A 22,038-nucleotide genomic window follows, 5' to 3' on the forward strand; every position below is an offset into this window, starting at 1 on the left:
AGCAATTTACCATGGCCAATTCACCTAACCTGCACATTTTTGGACTGTGGGAGGAAACCGGAGCACCCGGAGGAAACCCACGCAGACACGGGGAGAACGTGCAAACTCCACACAGTCAGTCGCCTGAGGCGGGAATTGAACCCAGGTCTCTGGCACTGTGAAGTCCATTCAAAAGTCTGATAACAACAATGAAGCTGCTGCTCTTGAACATATAAACATTCAAACGGTTATATCATCTGCCCAATAGAAGAGGGTGGGAGAGAGTATAACTGAGGTGGGAGGTGTCTTCGATTAAACTGATTGCTTTCCCAAGGCAGCGGCAAATATAGATGGAGTCAGTGGATGGAAGGCCAGAGAGACGGCATCTGCTGTGGACCTGTTGCGTCAGTAGGCAAATTGCAAAGAATTAAGGCAATTTGGTAGGTTGGAGTTGATAGGAGTTATAACTTATCTCTCAAAGCACTTTATGATAGACCAGAGCCACTGGACAGAAGTCATTGAGGCACGGTGCATGATTTTAGTTTGATGCTGTGATGATGGTGTTCTTCTTGAAGCAGGTGGAGATTTCAGATCATAGTAAGGTGAGATTAAAAATGACTAGCTGGTCTGAACAGGATCTGAGTACATGGCCGGGGACTCCATCTGGGCCAGTCATTTTCCATGGGGTTCACTCTCAAGAAGACCGGTTTAACGTCCACGGCAATGACCGGGGATACAGGTGCATCAGATGCTGTTGAAATCAGTGACATTGATTCACTAACACTCTATTCAAAGAGATCATTGAGCTTATTCGTTAGGGATGGACTATTGCTCAATTCTATTTGACTGCTTTGTAGCCTATTAGGTCATGTAAGCCTTTTCACAATTGACAGGTGTCTTTGTGGTTGGTCTGGGTCTCAAGCTTAGTTCGATATTGCCTCTTACTGTCTCTGATGGCCTTACGAAGGTCACACCAGATTTCCTGTACAGGTCAGGGCTTTCTGACTTGTATGCCTCAGACTTGGACTTCAGTACAGATGTATCGCCCGGTTCATCCGTAGTTTCTGTTTGGGAACTTTCAGGTTAACTTCTTCAGCACATAGTCTTCTATGCACAAGTGAAGTCTGTGACAGTAAAGGCATAATCATTTAGGCTGGCCGCTGATTTCTTAAATATGTACCATCCATTGACTGTAAGCAGTCCCGTTGAAGCCCTTCTGCTGCCTCAGATCAAACTGCACTACTTTCTGTATCGGGTCCTCATATTTTAATTTTTGTTTCTAAGCCAGGAAGAGGACAGAGAAAAAGGTCCTTTGGATTATCACATCCACCCTTGTCAAAGACAAACACCTACCTATTCTAATCCCATTAAGATGTTCTTCGGAGGGTCAGTGCATACTTGATGAATGGAATGGCCTCTATCTGCACTGTAGGGGTTCTATGCTTCTAAATGGGTTCTGATTAACTAACCTACCCCTGAAGGGTAGGTCGTGCCTCACAAACCATATTGAGTGCTTTGAAGTGACCAAACAGGTGGATGAAGGTAAAGCGGTCAATGTGGTGTATACAGATTTCAGTAAGGCATTCATAAGGTTCCCCATGGTAGGTTATTGCACAAAATAAAGGGGCATGAGATTTAGGGTGATTTAGAGGTTTGGATCTGAAATTAGCCAGCTGAAAGACGACAGAGTGTAGTGGTTGATGGGAAACGTTCATCCTGGAGTTCAGTTACTAGTGGTATACTGCAAGGATCTGTTTGGGACCACTGCTGTTTGTCATTGTTATAATATGTGTGAGGGCATAGAAGGTGGGTTAGTAAATTTGCAAACAACACTAAGGTTGGTACAGTTGTGGATAGTGCTGAAGGATGTTGCAGATTACAGAGGGACATAGATAAACTGCAGAGCTGGGCTGAGAGATGGCAAATGGAGTTTAATGTAGAAAAGTGTGAGGTGATTCATTTTGGAAGAAATAACAGGACTGCTGAGCACTAAGCTAATGGTAAGATTCTTGGTAGTGTAGATGAGCAGAGAGATCTCAGTGTCCATGTACATAGATCCCTCAAAGTTGCCACCCAGTTTGAAAGGGCTATTAAGAAGGTATATGGTGTGTTAGCTTTTATGAGTAGAGGGATCGAGTTTCGGAACCACAAGGTCATGCTGCAGCTGCTCTGGTGCACCCACATTTGGAAGGGAGTTGAGGCTGTTTTTGTTAGAGAGGTGGTTGAGAGGTGATTTAATTGAGACATAGAAGATAATCAGAGGGTCAGATAGGGTGGACAGGGAGAGCCTTTTTCCTCAGATGGTGATGGCTAGCATGAGAAGACAGCTTTAAACGAAGGGGTGATAGATATAGGACAGATGTTAGAGGTAGTTTCTTTACTCGGTAGTAGAGGTGTGGAACGCACTGCCCACAACAGTAGTAGACTTGCCAATTTTAAGGGCATTTAAGTGGTCATTGGATAGACATATGGATGAAAGTGGAATAGTGTAGGATAGATGGGCTTCAGATTGGATTCACAGGTCGGCACAAGATCGAGGCCAAAGGGCCTGTACAGCGCTATAATGTTCTAACTTAAATTCACGTTTCATAGAAATTTTTAATCAACCTGTTCAGACATGTTGTGACTCAAATCTCTGAAACAGTTGGGACTTAAAACTAGACCTGATAGAAACACTACCAATGCACCACAATCACTTTTATAAACATAACTTTTAACCATGTACTTTTATTCTGAAACCAAAATGTTGAGAGTATTCTCAAAAGATTAATGAAAAGGAACGATGAGTTTTATAATTCTACGCCAGCCCTTTAAGGACTAATTTTTTTCTTTGCAGTGATGCACCTACTTCAAAGTCAGCCTCTTGAGAGCTCTAAAGTATTTTTAATTGGTTTGTTTACTTCATGCAGGCATTTGTACTCAGTCTAGCAAGGTACAAGACATCTCATCAGCTCAGTTTTTAGTCCTCAGCTACACAGAAGAATATGCACCTGGCTTGTCATTTCTTGCACACTTATTCACTCAGCTTTCAGAATGAATCAAGGATTAAAGAGATGGAAAAGAAAAACAAGTTGGTTGGTTGAGAAAAATAAATACATGCATTATAGTTGCAACAGAGAGGATCCATTTGGAAAGAAAAAATGTTTATTATGCACATTATTACTACTTCAGTTCTCTAGCCAAAAACTGGCACAACGCAGAGTCACTGTTATACTGCACTGAAACAGCATCAGAACTTTTACCAAGAGTACTGCAAGGAGGTAGTCAAATTTATTTTTGCCAGAACAAGATTACTATTCAAAGCTTTAGGATATCAATGGTAGAGTACCCAATTGATTTCCCATCCCTAAACTAACCACAAAAGCATCTCCCACTCTTACCATCTATCATTGGCAAATGTTGGAAGGATTTACACATACACACAAAAATGGTATGGTTGTGCTATCAAGTCCTGAAATGGGAGCACCAAATGGGAGCAAATCTACAGAAAGAAGAAGAATTAGATTATGACACTAACAGTGAAAGGATTTGACTGAAGCTGGAGAGGAGACAGCGCAAAGACAACAGCAGGGGAATGAGACAGCAAACAACCCAAAGTGAAAATTGTAACGGAAATTGAGAAATTTATGGTCACATTCAAAGGGATGATACTTGAACAGAGAACAGATACACACCATGAGGGAGAACAGGAGGGCATCTAAAGTTAGAGCTTGTGGATCACAAAAAATAAAATGATCATTAATCTCAAGTGAGGGTAGCCATAAAGTCTCCTATTGGTCACAATTTTAAGATCGGTCCAACTAAAAGCAAACCACTGCAGATTCTGGAAACTGTTCTAAAGAAGAGCCATTTCAGACTCAACCATTAACTGTTTCTCCCTCCACAGATGCTTCCAGTCCTGCTGAGTTTCTCCAGCATTTTACATTTTGATGTAGGGATTTGGCTATCATGGCATACAAAGACTGATTTTAGCATAATGGGCAGGTGAGGCCATTCTGGAGTCCAAAAGAGTTGAAGGGATGTCAACACAATACTGTTAGACACATAAGGTGCCATAGTCTCCCAACGACTGCAAACTGTTCTACTTTCAAACATCTAGCCTCGTATCACTGGCACAAGGTCAGTCAGGATCAAGTAGAGATGTATCATTTGCAGTTTCCCTTCTAACAATCCAATTCACGTGCAGGTCATGTTTACCATTTTTGTATGACTGGCCATCCATCATCTTCCACGAGTCTTATGACAATAATCAGGAGTTCTATGTAACAGCAGGTTGGTTCACAGGAGCTGTAGCCACAAAACTGCACACAGGCAGCTTCAATCACAGGATAATATTTCAAGGAAGGAAGCAGTGGTGTATGGCTTCTCAAAGATAAGCAAGGAGCTAAAATGAGGAAAGGGCTTGAGAAAGCCTTTATTACAAACAATGTATTTGACAAATTAATTAAATATACCACCCCTTAATATGGCAAGTTTAATAGTAATTAGCGAGTTTTGAGAAGATTTGTAGCTCAGATTGAGATTCTGGATGTATGTTTGCTCGTTGAGTTGGAAGGTTCATTTTCAGATGTTTTGTCACCATACTAGGTAACATTTTCAGTGAGCCTCCAGACGAACCATCTGATGAAGGAGTAGCGCTCTGAAAGCTAGTGCTTCCAAATAAACCTCTTGGACTATAACCTGGTGTTGAGATTTTTTAACTTTGTATAGAATAAACATCGACAGAGACGCAAGGGCCAAACATTCCATAATTCCAATTCTATACATTTGGAACTACTTTATCCATAGAAATCTTGCATGTCTGGACAATCCAGTAACCCTCAGTCTCTCTCTCTCTCCACATCAAATTGTTATCTGATACTTAAGCTGGAGGGGGTTCAAGAGAGATTCACCAGGATTTTGCCAGAAATGGAGGGTTAAGTTATCGGAAATGGCTGGACAGGATGGAGCTCTATTTTCCACCAAAACGTAAGAGGTTGAGAAATGACCTCAGTTTTACGAAATAATGAGGGGTGTAGATACGGTGAATGGCAGATGTCTATTCCCTAGGGTGGGAGATTTCAAAACTAGGGGACATATTTTTAAGGTGAGAGAAAGACTTCTGAAAGACTTGAGGGAGGCCTTTTTTTGTTTACACAGTGTGTGGTTGGTGTGCGAAATGAACTTCCAGTGGAAGTGATGAATGTGGGTACAGTTACAACATTTAGAAAACATTGAGGTAATACAAGTACAAAATGTTTGGAGGGATATGGATCAAGCGCAGGCAGGTGGAATTGGTTTAGATTGGGAATATGGTCAGCACAGATTGGTTGGACATAATTGTCTGTTACCGTGCTGCATGCTCCATGAGGACTATTCGCTCCATCCACCATGAAAATCAAATAAGTCTCATTCCCCTCCCTAGAAACATTCATTACACAGTACCTCACCTCCAACTGCTACCTTTAGTTTTACTCTGTATTTCAGGAGTGTAAAGATTATATAAAAAACATTTTCACAGGCTAACAGACAGAGCTACAGAAATCAACCTCTCAAGATTAGCATACTATACTAAAATATCAAGATTGAAAGTGACTTGTACAGTTGTAAAGTGAAGGCACTCAATGTAGGTTTTGTGGCACAATACGCTTACTGACCATATCACCTCAACTACGATAAAATTTGTCTTTAGAAAACATTCCGCGAACAAAACAAAAGACAAATCTAATGACTCACAATGCCACAGGAAAGCCATGACGTGTTGCACCTTACTGAGCATCAAATCGTTCTGAACTTAGCAGAAGCTTTCATGCCTTGGTATACTGCAACTTTCAACATTTGTTATTTCCAGTACAGCTTCAAATGGTTTTAAAATTATAGATAGCACTGAATGCATAAGCATTTGATTTTGCAGAAAAATAAAGGCACAGCACAGAGCATTTTTCACTTTTTTTTTAAAAGTTAGAATAGAGCTCACTCTTATTAAAACCAAAAGCAAAATAATACTGTGTCCAGTTTTGGTCCCCACACCTCAGGAAGAACATACTGCACTGGAACGTGTCCAGTGGAGATTCACACGGATGATCCCTGGAATGACAGGTCTAACATATGAGGAACGGCTGAGGATACTGGGATTGTATTCGTTGGAGTTTAGAAGATTAAGGGGAGACTTAATAGAGACATACAAAATAATACATGGCTTGGAAAAGGTGGATGCTAGGAAATTGTTTCCGTTAGACGAGGAGACTAGGACCCGTGGACACAGCCTTAGAATTAGAGGGGGTCATTTCAGAACAGAAATGCGGAGACATTTCTTCAGCCAGAGAGTGGTGGGCCTGTGGAATTCATTGCCACGGAGTGCAGTGGAAGCCGGGACGCTAAATGTCTTCAAGGCCGAGATTGATAGATTCTTGTTGTCTAGAGGAATTAAGGGCTACGGGGAGAACGCTGGTAAGTGGAGCTGAAATGCGCATCAGCCATGATTGAATGGCAGAGTGGACTCGATGGGCCGAATGGCCTTACTTCCACTCCTTTGTCTTATGGTCTAATACAGATACTGAAAGAGTGAAACAAGACAACAAAACACCAAAGGAACCTAGCCCATCTGGAGGTATCTTTCAGGGAACACAATAATGTCAATGTTTTAGATGCAGAACTATTTCGCACAATTAGAAGTTACAAAAGAACAGATTTAAAAGGAATGCAAAAGCATGCCGGAAGGAAGAAAAAATTCCATAGTGAGCACAGACAAGAAATAAACCCCAGGAAAGACATTGAATGATCTAAGAATTCATGAGAATATCAGATGTAATCCCAAAATGACAGGAAATAATGTAAGAAAGTGAATAGGGAATATCTACAGCAAAAAAAATGCAAGAACAGCTAAAAAGGGATAGGTACACAGAATTGAAATATGCAAAATTAGAGCAGGTCCAGTCATCCAGAAGTTTGGTCGGAGAAAAGATGCTGGTATCAAAGGTACAGATTATTCCATATATATAATGGTCTATTGAGAAAGGGGGTGGTAGTGTGAAAGAGGGCAACACATCCCTTTCTTCTGTAGACACAAGAATAATTCTAACTCATCAGGACTGAAAAACATTCCCCTGACAATTCAGGTAATTTTTGCAAGAACAAAATTTGAATTTTATAATCATTTAACCTAACAACAGCGTAAACTAGGCTGTGGAGGGGGACTTTCTGTTCAATGTAGTAAGAATTATAAAACTCCACATCTCAAAAAATAAACATTACCCATTCTGAGTTGGACAGGAATCTACACCACAATGTTTGTGACACAGGAGGTATTTCAGCTCTATTTCACAGGCACTCAACTGTAATAATTTAACAATCACCCAGTGATTTTGCGCCATTGAGACCACAGTTCACTAACTCTCTCCACATCTGTTAAATGAATACCCCTGCTAACTGCATAACTCGCTTTGTTAAATGAAGTATGAAAATATATTAGCTGGGATACTCAAGAATTAAATAAAGCATCTACTCTCTGCAAAAAGCATCTCAGTAGTGTAGTCCTACGGTAGCTTTTACTTTGTAAATACAATGCATACATTGGCAGGAAAAGCATAATACATCTCCAACTATAAGACCATAATACACAGGATCAAAAATTAGTCCATTCAGCCCATCAAGTCTGTTCTGCCAATCAATGATTAAGGATAGTCAGTTCTTTGCTAAATGTTGGACTTTTTTTTTTAAACAATACATGTTACAGTATCAGGTCACTCTCATTTTACAAGCTATTTTGCAAACATGCAGCATTCTGCTTCCACTTCCCACATTATATGATAGACACTGTCTGTTTGAACAATAGGTTACATGATTTCAGTGGATTCTCACTAAAATAAATCAGCCATTGAAAATCATCACCAAAACTATCAGAGTCAGAACAGGAATTGGCACTATATTTGAGACATTTCTTAGGCATTTGACCAGAAAGCATGCCAATAGCAAGAAATTTTTGACTTCCTTTCTAGAAAAAGAACAAAAGGACAATCATTTTCAGTCGCAGAGTTGTCCTAAGTTGTACAGATAAAGGCCTACCTTGAACAGTTAAGAATGGGAGCAAATCTCTGAAAGTTGCCACCCAGGTAAATAGTGCGGTGAGGAAGGCATATGGCGTACTGGCTTTTATTGGTAGAGGAATTGAGTTCCGGAGTCCTGAGGTCATGATGCAGTTGTATAAAACTCTGGTGCGGCCGCATCTGGAATATTGTGTGCAGTTTTGGTCGCCATACTATAGGAAGGACGTGGAGGCACTGGAACGGGTGCAGAGGAGGTTTACCAGGATGTTGCCTGGTATGGAAGGAAGATCGTATGAGGAAAGACTGAGACACTTGGGGCTGTTTTCATTAGAGAAAAGAAGGTTTAGGGGTGACTTGATTGAGGTGTACAAGATGATTAGGGGGTTAGATAGGGTTGACAGTGTGAACCTTTTCCCGCGTATGGAGTCGGGTATTACAAGGGGGCATAGCTTTAAATTAAGGGGGGGTAGATATAGGACTGAAGTTAGGGGTAGGTTCTTCACTCAGCGAGTCGTAAGTTCATGGAATGCCCTGCCAGTAGCAGTGGTGGACTCTCCCTCTTTATGGGCATTTAAGCGGGCATTGGATAGGTATATGGAGGATAGTGGGTTAGTATAGGTTAGGTGGGCTTGGATCGGCGCAACATCGAGGGCCAAAGGGCCTGTACTGCGCTGTATTCTTCTATAAATCTCGTTGAGAAAGTTCAATAAAAGAAGTTTTATTCAGACCACTAATGACAATCAGGGTGACAGTCTCTCCAAATGAAAAAGAAAGTAAATGAAGTTAAAGTGAGAGACAGTGCATGCTAATGTTTATTCATGTGTTCACGAGGGAATGATAATAGTCAAAGTGAGCAGGAATTTATTTTGAGGTCTCATCTCATTCACGTATTATTTCGGTTAGAAAATCATAAGTGCAGGAATCACAATATACAGTACACTGACACACTTACATGTCTCAATTCTCAAACTCTACAATGTACAACTCTACAATACAGAGACTCTTAAAATGCAACAGACATGGTGTCTGTTTATATTCAGCAGTGATAGTGAACCTGAGAATATTCACATTAGATTTGAAAATTCTCAGTACTTCATGCACTGTCTTGTTTCATGCACCCTTTCAACTAATGCAGTACTTCTGACCCACCATGCACACACCAACCCAAAATATCAACATAATTGACTGTGAATGGTTCACTTAAAACAAGATTTAATGCAGAAGAATCTGAGACACCAGTACAATTGCTCATCCTGCCTGCTGTCCCGCCACACTGATACCCCTCTGTCAAGCAGGGATGCATAAGGGGTGAACCCTCTAAAAGTTTACTTGCATTTCAGATGATTAGTGTACTTCCTCAGACATTGCACTTCATAATATGATAGGTTGAGTTGAGAATTAATTAGAGTCCACAGTACAGCAGGGATTAGATTTTTCCCCACATGGTGAAGTTCACTAGATCAAACAAATGATTTACAATAAAATAGGAGGTAATTGAGACAGGAAAAATGGGTCATTGTAAATGCTCTTCCCTCTGGCTGGACTGGCCTACTTGCTCATGTAAAGAAGTCAACACTCCTTTGAGCAAATGTTCACTGATGATTGCATGCAGTTTTCAATCTCATCTATAGCTTCTCAGTTAATGAAGCAGTCTGTACACACATGCACCAAGACCTAGGCAGCATTCAGACTTGGAATGATGTGTGGCAATTAACATTCCCGCCACACAAGTGAATGCAGTGATCACCACCAACAAAACAGCATGAAACAATTATTCCTTCACATTCAACACCATGACATTGCTGAATTTCTGTATGAACATCTTTAGGAATTGTTTTCCAAGTAGAAGCTTAACTGAACCAGATACAGATAGGATTGTTATAAACACAGGTCAAAGTCTTGGAAGTCTGCATCGAGTAAATGAACTCCAGAACCAGACTCCCCACAAAAGCTGTCCACCAACCACAAGGCACACAAAACCAAGATGAGATACACTTCATTGACCTGGATGAGAATACCTCCCACAATACTCACGAAGCACAACATCACCCAGGGCAAAACCTGGCTGATTGGTAAGGTGCTGAATCTGGTGCCAAAAAGAAGTTCACTCTGTCACCTCTATACAGTAGCAGTGTGCCCAAACAGCTCCTTCAAAAGCATTGCCTAAAACCTGACCTCTATCACCAGGAAGAGGAGAGTAGTAGTGAAATGGGAACAGTACTACAAGTTACCCTCTAAATCACATACTTTTCTGACTTGATATATATTGACCCACTAACAGAGGAGCTTGGCAAAGTCCAGGAATTCCTTTCCAACACCAATGCATGAGTACCTACACACAAAGGTGGTTGTGGTTCAAGTAAGTGGTGGCGCGGTGGCACAGTGGTTAGCACTGCTGCCTCACAGCGCCAGAGACCCGGGTTCAATTCCCGACTCAGGCGACTGATTGTGTGGAGTTTGCACATTCTCCCCATGTCTGTGTGGGTTTCCTCCGGGTGCTCCGGTTTCCTCCCACAGTCCAAAGATGTGCAGGTCAGGTGAATTGGCCATGCTAAATTGCCCGTAGTGTTAGGTAAAGGGGTAAATGTAGGGGTATGGGTGGGTTGCGCTTCGGCGGGTCGGTGTGGGCTTGTTGGGCCGAAGGGCCTGTTTCCACACTGTAAGTAATCTTATCTAATCTAAAGTGGCTCACCATCTTGTCTTGGTCAATAAAGCATGGATAATAAACATTAACCTTGCTGTTGATTCCCAACTTCCAGGAGCTAATTAAAAATGGTCTTCCCTCCTTCCCAGTTCTCCCTTGCGAGAGTGAGCAAATGCATAGCAAATCAAATATAATGTTCTTAAATGTGAGGTTATCCATTTTGGGAGCAAATACAGATTATCAGAATGGCAATGGATTGCTAAAGAGAGACTTGCAACTAGACTTGGGTATCCTTGTACACCAGTCACTTAAAGCAAGCATCGGCAGTGAAGATGGCAAGTAGTACACTGGCCTGCATAGCGACAGGATTCAAATACAGGAGTAGGGATGGCATCCTACAAACGTACACTGCTTTTTTGAGGTCATGCCCTGAATACAGTGTGCATTTTTGGTCCCTTATCTTGGGCTACGGAGGGAGTACAACAATGTTTTACCTGACTGATTCCTGGGATGGCAGATATATGAAGAGTGACTTTATCTACTAGGACTGCCCTCATTGGAGTTTAGAAAAATAGAATGGGATCTCATTGAAACCCATAAAATTCCAGAAGAATTAGACAGGGTAAATGCAGGACAGATGTTCAAGGTGAACAGGGAATCCAAAACCAGGAGTCACAGTTTAAGGAAACAGGGTGAGGGGGACACTTATTATTCCAGGGACTTTTATTCTGTCATCCAGTCACCCTTTATTTACACACAAACAGTCCTTCTCTACAGTGCTGCCTCATATAAAGCAAGGCACCAGTGTGTCATTATTTCTGAAGCTCACCGTTTTTTAATATGTCAAACAGAGCTGCCTGATTGGACCAGATTAACACCCTCAAACAGGGTACTCATATTCTATTATGTCCAGCTGACTAACGTCATTACAATCAATACACAGGGTAGGCATTTAGGACTGAGATGAGGAGAAATTTCTTCACACAGAGTGTTAAGCTGTGGAATTCTCTACCACATAAAGCAACTGGAGCCAAAACACTGAATTTTTTCAAGGAGCAGTCAGACATAGATCACCAAAGGCATGGGACAAAGCAGGAACAGAATATCTCATTGAATGATCAGTCATGATCAGACGGAGTGATAGAGCAGACTTGAAAGTCTGAATGGCCTACTTTTGCTTCTATTTTCTATGTTTCCCAATATGCTGCCTATTAGAGTTTTAAGAAATAAGATGAAAAAGGTTCTACTTGAACTTTGACCATAGTTCTCATCCAGCTCAATTACAAAATGACTAATAGCTTTAGGATCAGCATCTTCCTGCAATAAAACTATGCCAATCTGACTAATTCAACTGGTTCATTCAGAGACTGGCTGAACCAGTTTTCAATGTTGGCTGATTAATTTCCCCTGCAACTCTGCCCTACATGTCAAAAGTCTACAAACAGAAAGGAGGTATTTGATTGGGGCGACACGGTGGGTCAGTGGTTAGCACTGTTGGCTCACAGTACCAGGGTACCTGGTTCGATTCCAGCCTCGGGCAGACTGTGTGTGGAATTTGCACATTCGCCCAGCGTCCTCCGGGTGCTCCGGTTTCCTCCCACAGTCCAAAGATGTGCAGGTCAGGTGACTTGGCCATGCTAAATTACCTATAGTGCTAGATGTATGAGTCAGAGGAAAATGGGTCTGGGTGGGTTACTCTTTGGAGGGTCAGTGTGGACTGGTTGGGCCGAAGGGCCTGTTTCTACACTGTAGGGAATCTAATCTAAATTTAGATTCAAAATACTAATTAACACATACAGGCAGACTTCTGAGGGGTAATGGCATGACTAAAATCAAAGTAAACTGAAAAGTTCCATGCACAATTCTCCACTGTGCATTTACCTCACAGACCTGTTCTCTCTCTATCAATACCAGAAATATTGCTCAGCCAGCGACGAAGAATACAATGCACAATTTCCTCTTCTGTTTCCTCATGGGGATAATCATAGCTTCCATTTGGCACTTTCCACAGCTGGTATAATTTAAGAATTAAACTTATTAAAATCATCTGGTCAAACTAGATCTTGCTGCAAAACAAGAACCACTCTAAAACATTAACAGAAACAAGTCAATATTCTAGTAGTATTTTTGGAAGGGATAATTTATCACAAACAAAACATTGAATTTATTCAAAATACCAAAGTAATCAGGAGAGACGAGGACGGAAAGGCAGCAGAGGTGGAGAAAAACCGACAGCAGACAGCCCTTGCAACTTATTCCTACCAATGTATGAGATAGAAGAAAAACATGAGGCAATTATTGCAGTCAATAAAAATCAGGAAAATACTCTTTGGATCAGAGTAATACCTAGTACAAAAAAACCTGCATGTGGCAGTTTGGGGTCAATCATTTCAGCTGTACTGGATCAGCCAATAAATACTACAATTACAAAATCAGGTCAGAGGCTAGTCATTTCAGGCAAGCAACTCACCTGTTTCTCCAGTGCATGCCCACTATCCACAGGACAAGTCAGCAGAATGATGATATACTCTCCACTAGCCTGAATGAGAGCAGCTCCAACAGCACTCTAGTTTCACACAAGCCAGGACCAAAGCTGCTTCCTGGACTGGTAGACTATCCACCATCGTCCAGATTCATTAGTTTCATTGCAGACAGTAATCACAGTGTGTACCATCTAACAAATAAAAACAACTTAACTGCTTGAATTAAGTCACATACTCGGTCATTATATGGAGAATGGAGGACTAAGCACAATGCTGTTGGTTTTTGTTCATTCAATTATGGGATGTGCACATCACAGGCTGAGCTAGCATTTATTGTCCATCACTAAATGCCCTTGAGGTACAGGTGGTGAGCTACCTTCTTGAATTACTGCTACTGGTATAGATAGACCCACGATGCCATTAGGGAGGGAGCTCCAGAATTTTGACTATGCAATGCTGAAGGTACAGCAATATGTTTCAAATTAGGTTGGCGATTGGCTTGAGGGGAACTTGTAGCTGGTGTTCCCGTGTACCTGCTATCCTTGTCCTTCTAGTTATAGAGGCCATATTTTTGAAAGGTGTTGTCTCAGGATTCGTGGAGTGCAGTGCATCTTGAACCAGCTACACTGCTACTGAACAGAGTGGATGCTTGTGAATTTGGTCCAATCAAACAGGCTACTTTGACCTGGAGTGTGTCAAACTTCTTGAGTGCTGCTGAAGATGCACTCAGCCAGACAAGTGGGGAATATTTGAGATGGTGGACTGGCTTTGGAAAGTCAGGTGAGTGCTGCTGTACTCATATAGCTAGTCCAGTTCAATTTCTAGTCAACAGCAAACCACAAGGTGTTGGTAACTTGGGGACTTAGTGATGGCAATACCACTTAACGTCAAGGGGACACTGTTAGATTCTCCTTTGGTGAAGATAATCATTACCTGACACTTGCGTGGCATGGAAGTTACTTGCCATCTGTCAACACAACCCTGCAATTGTCCAGGTTTCGCTGGAGTTACATATCAACCAGACCAAATAAAGTGTAATAAGATGTCCTTCTCTAAAGAATATTAGTGAATCAGATGTGCTTTTTACAATAATTAATGATAGTTTCCCAGCCACGATTACGGAGACTAGCTTTCAATTCCAGACTGATTTATTGAGCTTAAATTCCAATAGACATCCAGAGCTTAGACTTAACCATTACAGTAATGAAAAATAACATTTCCATTATGCCACCATCTCCCCTAAGCTAGCAAAAAGATCTTTGCTTTTGCCCACTTTAACGACCAATGACCCAATATTCATGGTACATGTACATAAATTACTTGGATGAGGAAACCAAGTGAAATATTTCCAAGTTTGCTGACAACACAAAATTAATTGGGATTAGGAGTTGCGCGAACAATACAATGAAGTTTCAGGGCAACAAAATGTTGAGTCTCTAGGAAAACATGGTAGATGCAGGACAAGGTGAGGGAGAGAGCTAGCCCTTGACATCAAGGTTATATTTCATAGAATGCGGCATCAAGCATCTCTAACAAAACTGGAGTCAATAGATACCAGGGTAAAACGGTCCGCTGGTTGGAGTTATACCCGGCACAGAGGAAGATGGTCATGGTTACAGGCAAATCCAGAAGACTGGAGAACAGACAATGTTGTTACTTTGCTTGAGGAGGACAACAAGGATAATCCAGGAAATTATAGGCCAGTGACAGGCAAATTATTGGAGAAGATTCTTAGGGCAGGATTTTACCCGCATTTGGAAAAGAATGTACTTATTAGGGATAATAAGCACGATTCTGTGTGGGAGAGGTCCAGAAGATCAAATCATATGAAATTCACAGCACATAGGTAAATTGGATCCAAAACTGGTTTGGTCATTAGAAGAGTAGAGTTGTGGAGGGGTGTTTTTCCAACTGGAGATTTGTGAAATAGTACTCTGCAAAGATCAGTGCTGGGACATCTGCTGTTTACAATATATATCAAAGTTTTTGATGAAAAGGATATAGCACAATATTGACGAATTGGAAATTTTGGCATACCTGTCTGCACCCTTCTACTCTCTGCCTGTTCATTGTCTGTCTGAATGCCTCTTAAACATTGCTATCATATCTGTTTCTGCCAGTCAGTACATTCTTGGCACCTCACCACTCTGTCTACAACTTCCCTCATAAATCTCCTTTAAACTTTTCCACGCTCACCTTAAACTATGGCCCCCCAGTATTTGACATCTCCATCCTGGAACCATTCTTGAAGGCCAGCTTAGATACAGGGCCCAAAAGTGCTTAAATAATCCAAATACAGCTTTAGACAGATTCAACAGTATATTGCTGCTCTTGTTTTCTAGTTTTCTGCTTGAAATTAATGCCAACATTGCACTTGTGTCCCTAACAGCCAAATGAACTTGCATGTTAACCTTTAGAGAATACTGAACCAGGATTTCAAAAGGTGCTTTGTGCTTCAAATTTCCAAACGGTTAGCAACAAGAGGTCAGGGTATCCAGCCTATAGTTTCCTGTCTTCTGCCTTCCTCCCTTCTAAAACAGGAGTGTTACATTAGCCACTTTCCAATCCTCTGGGAATCTCCCAGATTCCAATAATTCCTGAAATTTCACGACTAATGCCTCTACAATCTCAACAATCTCCTTCAGAACTCTGGGGGTGCAGTCCATCTGGTCCAAGTGATTTAGCCAACTTCAGATTTTTCAGCTTCCGTGGCATTTTACCCCGACTTTCCTGAAGTCCCGTTTTGTTGCTGGTGTCTTCGATTGTGAAAACAGACACAAGGTACCTATTCAGTTCCCCAGCCCATTTCTTTGTTCCCCATTACTACTTCTCTAGCCTCATTTTCCAGAGATCCAGTGTCCACTCTTGCCTTTCAGATATCTAAAAAAAAACTGGTGCAATCTTCTTTTATATTACGAGCCGGTTTACTCTCATATTTCATCTTGTCCCTAATATTTTCTCTGCTTGTTTTAAAGGCTTCCCATAATCTTCACTGCATTGCATGCTTTTCCTTTTATATTGTTCCAGACTTCTCTTGTCAACTATAGTTGCCTCATCCTCTCCTGAACACGTTTCTTCTTCCTTTAGATGAAATTCTGATGAGCCTTCCAAATTAGCCCCAGATTTTAGTCCTATCATAACTGCTCCAATGTCATCCCTCCTTGGCTTCCCTTCCATTTAACTCTAGCCAGCTCCTCCCCTTACATCTTTGTAGTTACCTTTAGCCAATTGTGGTACCCTAATATCTGATTCAATCTTCTGCCACTCAAATTGCACGGTTTTTCTATCATATTATAGTCACTGCCCCCGAGGGGTGTCTTCACTTCCAGCTCACTAATCAAATCTGCCTCATTACACATAACTAAATGCAGAACTGCCTGCTCCCTAGTGGGCTCTACCATAAGCTGCTCCAAAAAATCCAACCTCGTAGACATTTCATGAATTGCTTTTTTTCAAATCTGCTCATAACCTAAATTTTTCAATCAACCCATGTAATGAAGTCTGCATGATTATTGCAATAATGCCTTTCTTACATGTCTTTTCTATCTCCTGATTTATTTTCTTCCTCACATCCTGAGGCAATTCTCCACTCCTTCCTATTGGAAGGATGTGTGAAACTTGAAAGGATTCAGAAAAGATTGGCAAAGATGTTGTCAGGGTTAGAGATTTGAGCTATATGGAGAGGCTGAATAGGCTGGGATTGTTTCCCCTCGAGATCCAGAGGCTGAGGGGTGACCTTACAGAAGTTTTTAAAATTACGACAGGCATGAATAAGCTCAATGGTTAGGACTGCTGCTGCACAGCGCTCGGGGCCCAGGTTCAATTCCAGCCACAGCGACTATCTCTGTGGAGTTTGCACGTTCTCCCCGTGTCTGTGTGGGTTTCCTCTGGGTAATCCGGTTTCCTTCCACAATCCAAAGGTGTGTGGGTTAGGTGAATTGGCTGTGTAAATTGTCTATAGTGTTCAGGGATGTGTAGGTTAGGTGTAGTCAGGGGTAAATGTAGAGTAACAGGAAATGAGTTTGGGTAGGATACTCTTCAGAGAGTCAATGTGGACTTGTTGGCCCAAAGGGCCTGTTTCTACATTGTAGGAATTTTTGTTTTTAAAAAAGTATCTTGGGAAGTTATATTAAGTTAAAGATACTGCATAATTCTTGCTGTTGTGCAATTCCCCTTTCCTTCAAATTATCAGAGATGCCTCTTCAGCAAACTCACACAATCTCTCAGCCTCTCTCTCCAAAGACACTCTGTAACAACCTACTTCTTTACTGAAGCCATCAGAATGTTGTTCATTGGCATAGGGTTGATTGCTATCTGGTGGCATTCCTGTAAAATGCCTGGGAGGGTTTTACTACGTTAAAAGGAGTCTATAAATGCAAGCAGTCATTGTAACTTTGCAAGTGTGATATCATATGACGGGCTCATTCAAAATTACTTTGCCCAAAATGACAGTGGTTCTAATCTCATGGCATTTCAGTAGCAAAGAAAAGCACCACTAACATCTTCCAAATTTAAGATATCTAAACACTACAAATGAATCACAATATGGGGCTCACAGATGAAGATATCGATGTAATTTATTTTTCCAACAGCTCATTTAAACCCACTGCACTCCTGCACTACGTTATTGTTTAATTTAGTTAATACTCAAACCTTAACTCCAATTACACATTTGAAATGCAATTTAAATGTTCACATCACATCAACATTATTTCCACCTCTTATTGGAAGGTTACTTTATATAAATATTTAAGACTTAACTAGCCATCTTACCGGGCCTCTGCAGCAAGCAGTTCATCATAGTGAGAAGACCTCTGATCATCATCTTGCCGATAACGGATCACTGTTGCAAGACCTTTACTCACCAGGGCTTCTGCAATGTTACTGAAAAAGAAATGGTTCGAAAACAGTTATCCATAAGCTCCCACTTCTAAGAGAATATACTAAGTACAAAGCATTAAAATATGTCCTGGAACCCAATTAAATATTAGGTTGTTTAGCAGGCATTCTACACATTAAAGTGCATTATCTATATACCAATTAGAAAATGAGCACTACAAACAAAAAATTGTACCATTTACTGAACCACAAATTCCCAAGTGGCATGATCAAACTTAAATAATACTTGATTCAAATATGCAATAATAGGTTATAGCATGTTCACTAGAATCGTCACCCCATCAATAAAAATCAATCCCTTTGCATTGGAAACAAAGTGATTAACAGGTGATCACATAAACCTAGACTAATATGCAGTGAATCAACTATAATGATGTGATAACAATTTTATTCATGAGCAATGTTAGATCATAGAAAAACACAGAACTTCAACAATGAAGGTTGTGGTAAAAAGGAGGGTAATAAACTTTCAATACTTCTGGACAAAGAAGGCAAGATATAAACAACATGAAACCAAAAGACACATCATTAGGACCATGAAGTGTAGGAGCAGAAGGAGGCCATTTGATCCCTCAAGTCCACTGTGCCATTTAATGAGGTCATGGCTAATTTGGTAATACTCAACTTCACCTTCTTGCCTTATCCCAATTATGCTTGATGCCTCTTGTTCACAAATCTATTTATATCAATCTTTAACAAATTTAATTACCCAGTGTCTGCAGTAAACAATCCTATAGATTCACTAGCCTCAGAAAAAGTTCCTGCTTGTCTCCCTTAAATGGGTGACCTCTTACTCTGAAGATCAGACTGTCTGGTGTTAAGCATTCCCATACGGGAAAACCACCTCTGCAGCCACCCTATCCTGTCTAAAAACAGTTTTGTATAGTTCAATACTATCATCTCTCATTTTTCTAAACTCAAATGATTTAGGACCAACCTATTCAACCTCTCCATTAGAAATTACTCCATATACACGATCAACCAAATCAAACTTCACTGGGCTGCCTTCAATGCCAGCGCATTTATCCTTTCATAATAGGACAAAACTGTTTAGCATATTCTGGTTGTGGACTAGTGTCTCAAAGTTTTAGCAAGACTTCTGTTTTTATGCTCCATTCCTCTTTAATTGAAGGCCAACATTCCATTTACCTTCCCTATTACTTCCTGAACTTGAATACTATCTTTTAATGACTAATGCATGATTATTCCCAAACCCTTCCTGTGCTGTAGCTTTCAAAAACTTTTTTCTAATATTCAGCTCTTCTCATCTCACACTTTTCCACAAGATATTCCATATGCCAAATTTTTACCCGCTTATTTAACCTGTCTATATACATATATAGACATTGTGTTATCCTTATCACTTGCCTTGTTACTCATTTTTTCTCATCCACAAATTTGACAGTACATTCACTTCCTCCATCCAAGTCAATATTATCGATTATAAACAACTGTGGTCCCAGCACTGATCCCTCTAACACTCCACTGGTTCGAGGTTGTCAGCCTGAAATACCCCTCTTATCCTAACTCTGTCATCTATTAGTTAGCCAATTCTCTATCCATGCGAATCACCCTTAACACCATAGGCTTTTTTTCTAACGAAATAGGAGAAACTGAGCACAGCAGAGCTGGAGAATCAATCGGAATGGGTGGCACTGGAAAAGCACAGGTCAGCAGCTTCCGAGGAACAGAACAGTTGATGTTTAGGGCACTTGATGAAGGGCTTATGCCCGAAACATCGACTCTCTTGCTTCTTGGATACTGCCTGACCTGCTGTGCGTTTCCAGTGCCACCCTTGTCAAGTTTTATCTCATTAAATATCCTCATGTTCCATACTGCATTGAACACGTTTTGGAAATCTAAATATATTCCATCAACTGATTCACCTTTATCTATCCTGCATGTTACTTTTACAAAGAATTCTAATAATTTGAGAGGCATGATTTCCCTTCTTGAAGTCATGCTTGATCACATCATGCATTTCTAAATGCTCTAACTGCTGCTATCCCAATGATAGATGTTCAACCAACTCGCCTGATCTTTTTGTTCATTTCCCTTCTTGAATAGTATTTTACATTGGCAATGCTCCAATCCTCTTGGTATTTTCCTGAATTTAAGGATTCTTGGAAGATTATTACCAAAGCATCCACTAGTGTTGGTGTCACTTTCTTTAATACAACTCATCAGATCTCAGATGCCCCATGGCCTTCAGCACTATTAGCTTCCTCAGTACATTTTCCTCTTGTGACAGTGATCATATTTACTTCCCCTCCACCTTTAACTTCTTAATCATTTACTATGTTCTGGAACATTAGTAATATCTTCTAGTGTGAAGACTCAGACAAAGGTTCAGTTCCTCTGTCGTTTTCTTGTTCCTCATTATTTCCCCAACTTCATTCCCTAAAAAGCCTATGTTTATTTTGCACTCCGTCTTCCCTTCTATACATTTAAAAAAGCTCATGCAGTCTGCTTTGATATTACTTGCCAATTTACCTCTAAAGTTTATTTCTGCCTTTTTATTTGGTCATATTTTAAATAATGTTTGAGATTTTAAAAATTGAGTAGAACTGGAAAAATATTCATAAAAGGGTGAGGTACTAAATTAGCTTTCCCAATTCCATGCTTTATGATCTAGTGTATATAACTGCCTGCAAAATATCACCTCTCTTTGGAAAGAGTGTCACTCTATTATTCGGTTCCACATGGTCAACCATCCATTCTCATTCAGACGAGATTTGTTGTATTACATAACATACATTGATAATAACCATAACCCATTTCCATCCTCCAAAAATTATCTCCCATGAAGCCACTCTCTCCTCCATCTTCTGCCAGAGGATAGTGAATCTGTGGAACTGATTGCCACAAAAGGCTGTGAAGACCAAGTCACTGAGTATGTTTAAGACAAAGACAGATAGATATTTGATTAGTGGATCAAAGGTTTTGTGAAGGCAGCAGGAAAATGGGGTTAAGAAACATATCTACCAGCCTGACAGCAACAGGGTCCTTGGGCGTCTGTCTGTGTGGTGTTTGCACATTCTTCCAGTGTCTGCGTTTTCACCAGGTGCTCCAGTTTCCTTCCACAGTCCAAAGATGTGCAGGTCAGGTGAATCGGCCATGCTAAATTGCCCACAGTGCTAGGTGATGGGTCTGGGTGGGTTACTCTTCGGAGGGTCGGTGTGGTCTGGTTGGGCCAAAGGGCCTGTTTCCACACTGTAAGGAATCTAATGAATCTAATAATCAAATGACAAAGTAGACTCAATGGGCTGAATGGCCTAATTCTGCTCCTGGATCTTACGGCCTTATAACCTCCCCAGTTCCCAAAGTAAAGCTTGAAGAATGGGAGTGAGTGGATATGTGGTCACAAGGTGCGCAATTTCTATATTTTAACATAAATTATTTCAGAGTTCAGATTTCAAACTAATGGAATGAGAATTGTAGGTTGCTTACACGAATTGGTAATAATTGACAGTCTTTCTGGGGTTATGATTTTAAACTAGTATGTGTCAGACAGCAATAATTTGGATACTCCTGAAGTGATGGAATTTCTTGCCTTTTCTAAATTGAGTGAGTAAAGACTGAATGGCATTAGCTTTTTGGTTTAGAAGCAGAAAGAATTAATTTTTGCTTTGCTGAAGATCTGGCTGTAGTAAGATATAAAACAGCTTCTGCCAAAAGTGTTTGGTTGTAAACCTGAAACAGCTATTTGAAACTAAGAATTTTAATCACAGTTCTATGAATAATCAAAGAAATGGCTATCAGGATCTCAAGACTGGGAATTGAAAGAAATAGTTAAATTGTATGTATAAACATGATACAGGGAACTCCCTCCATCTCTCTAATATTTGAGTAGTGTAAAGTGTTAGTGTTGAGAATAGATGGGATTTTCTCTTGCGTTTTGAAATCTTATAAATTGTTACATATTAAAAGCTGGAGTGTTCTATTTTAATTTATTTTGTGTAATAAACTTCTGCTTTATTGTTAAACTTAAATCAGCAGCATTGAGAGC

At 40.5% G+C, this 22,038-nt stretch overlaps 1 protein-coding gene across 2 annotated transcripts in view; it reads right to left on the minus strand.

Moving 5' to 3' along the window:
• Positions 1 to 22,038, minus strand: part of snd1 (staphylococcal nuclease and tudor domain containing 1) — an 854,179-nt gene that overhangs the window by 671,577 nt on the left and 160,564 nt on the right. For both annotated transcript variants that reach the window (XM_043713955.1, XM_043713956.1), the window contains exon 13: positions 17,904 to 18,014. In XM_043713955.1, coding sequence (XP_043569890.1) covers positions 17,904 to 18,014 — 111 coding nt within the window. The remainder of the gene's footprint in view (positions 1 to 17,903; positions 18,015 to 22,038) is intronic.

The sequence above is a fragment of the Chiloscyllium plagiosum genome, chromosome 23 (genome assembly GCF_004010195.1).
Source record: "Chiloscyllium plagiosum isolate BGI_BamShark_2017 chromosome 23, ASM401019v2, whole genome shotgun sequence".
Classification (NCBI taxonomy): Eukaryota; Metazoa; Chordata; class Chondrichthyes; order Orectolobiformes; family Hemiscylliidae; genus Chiloscyllium; species Chiloscyllium plagiosum.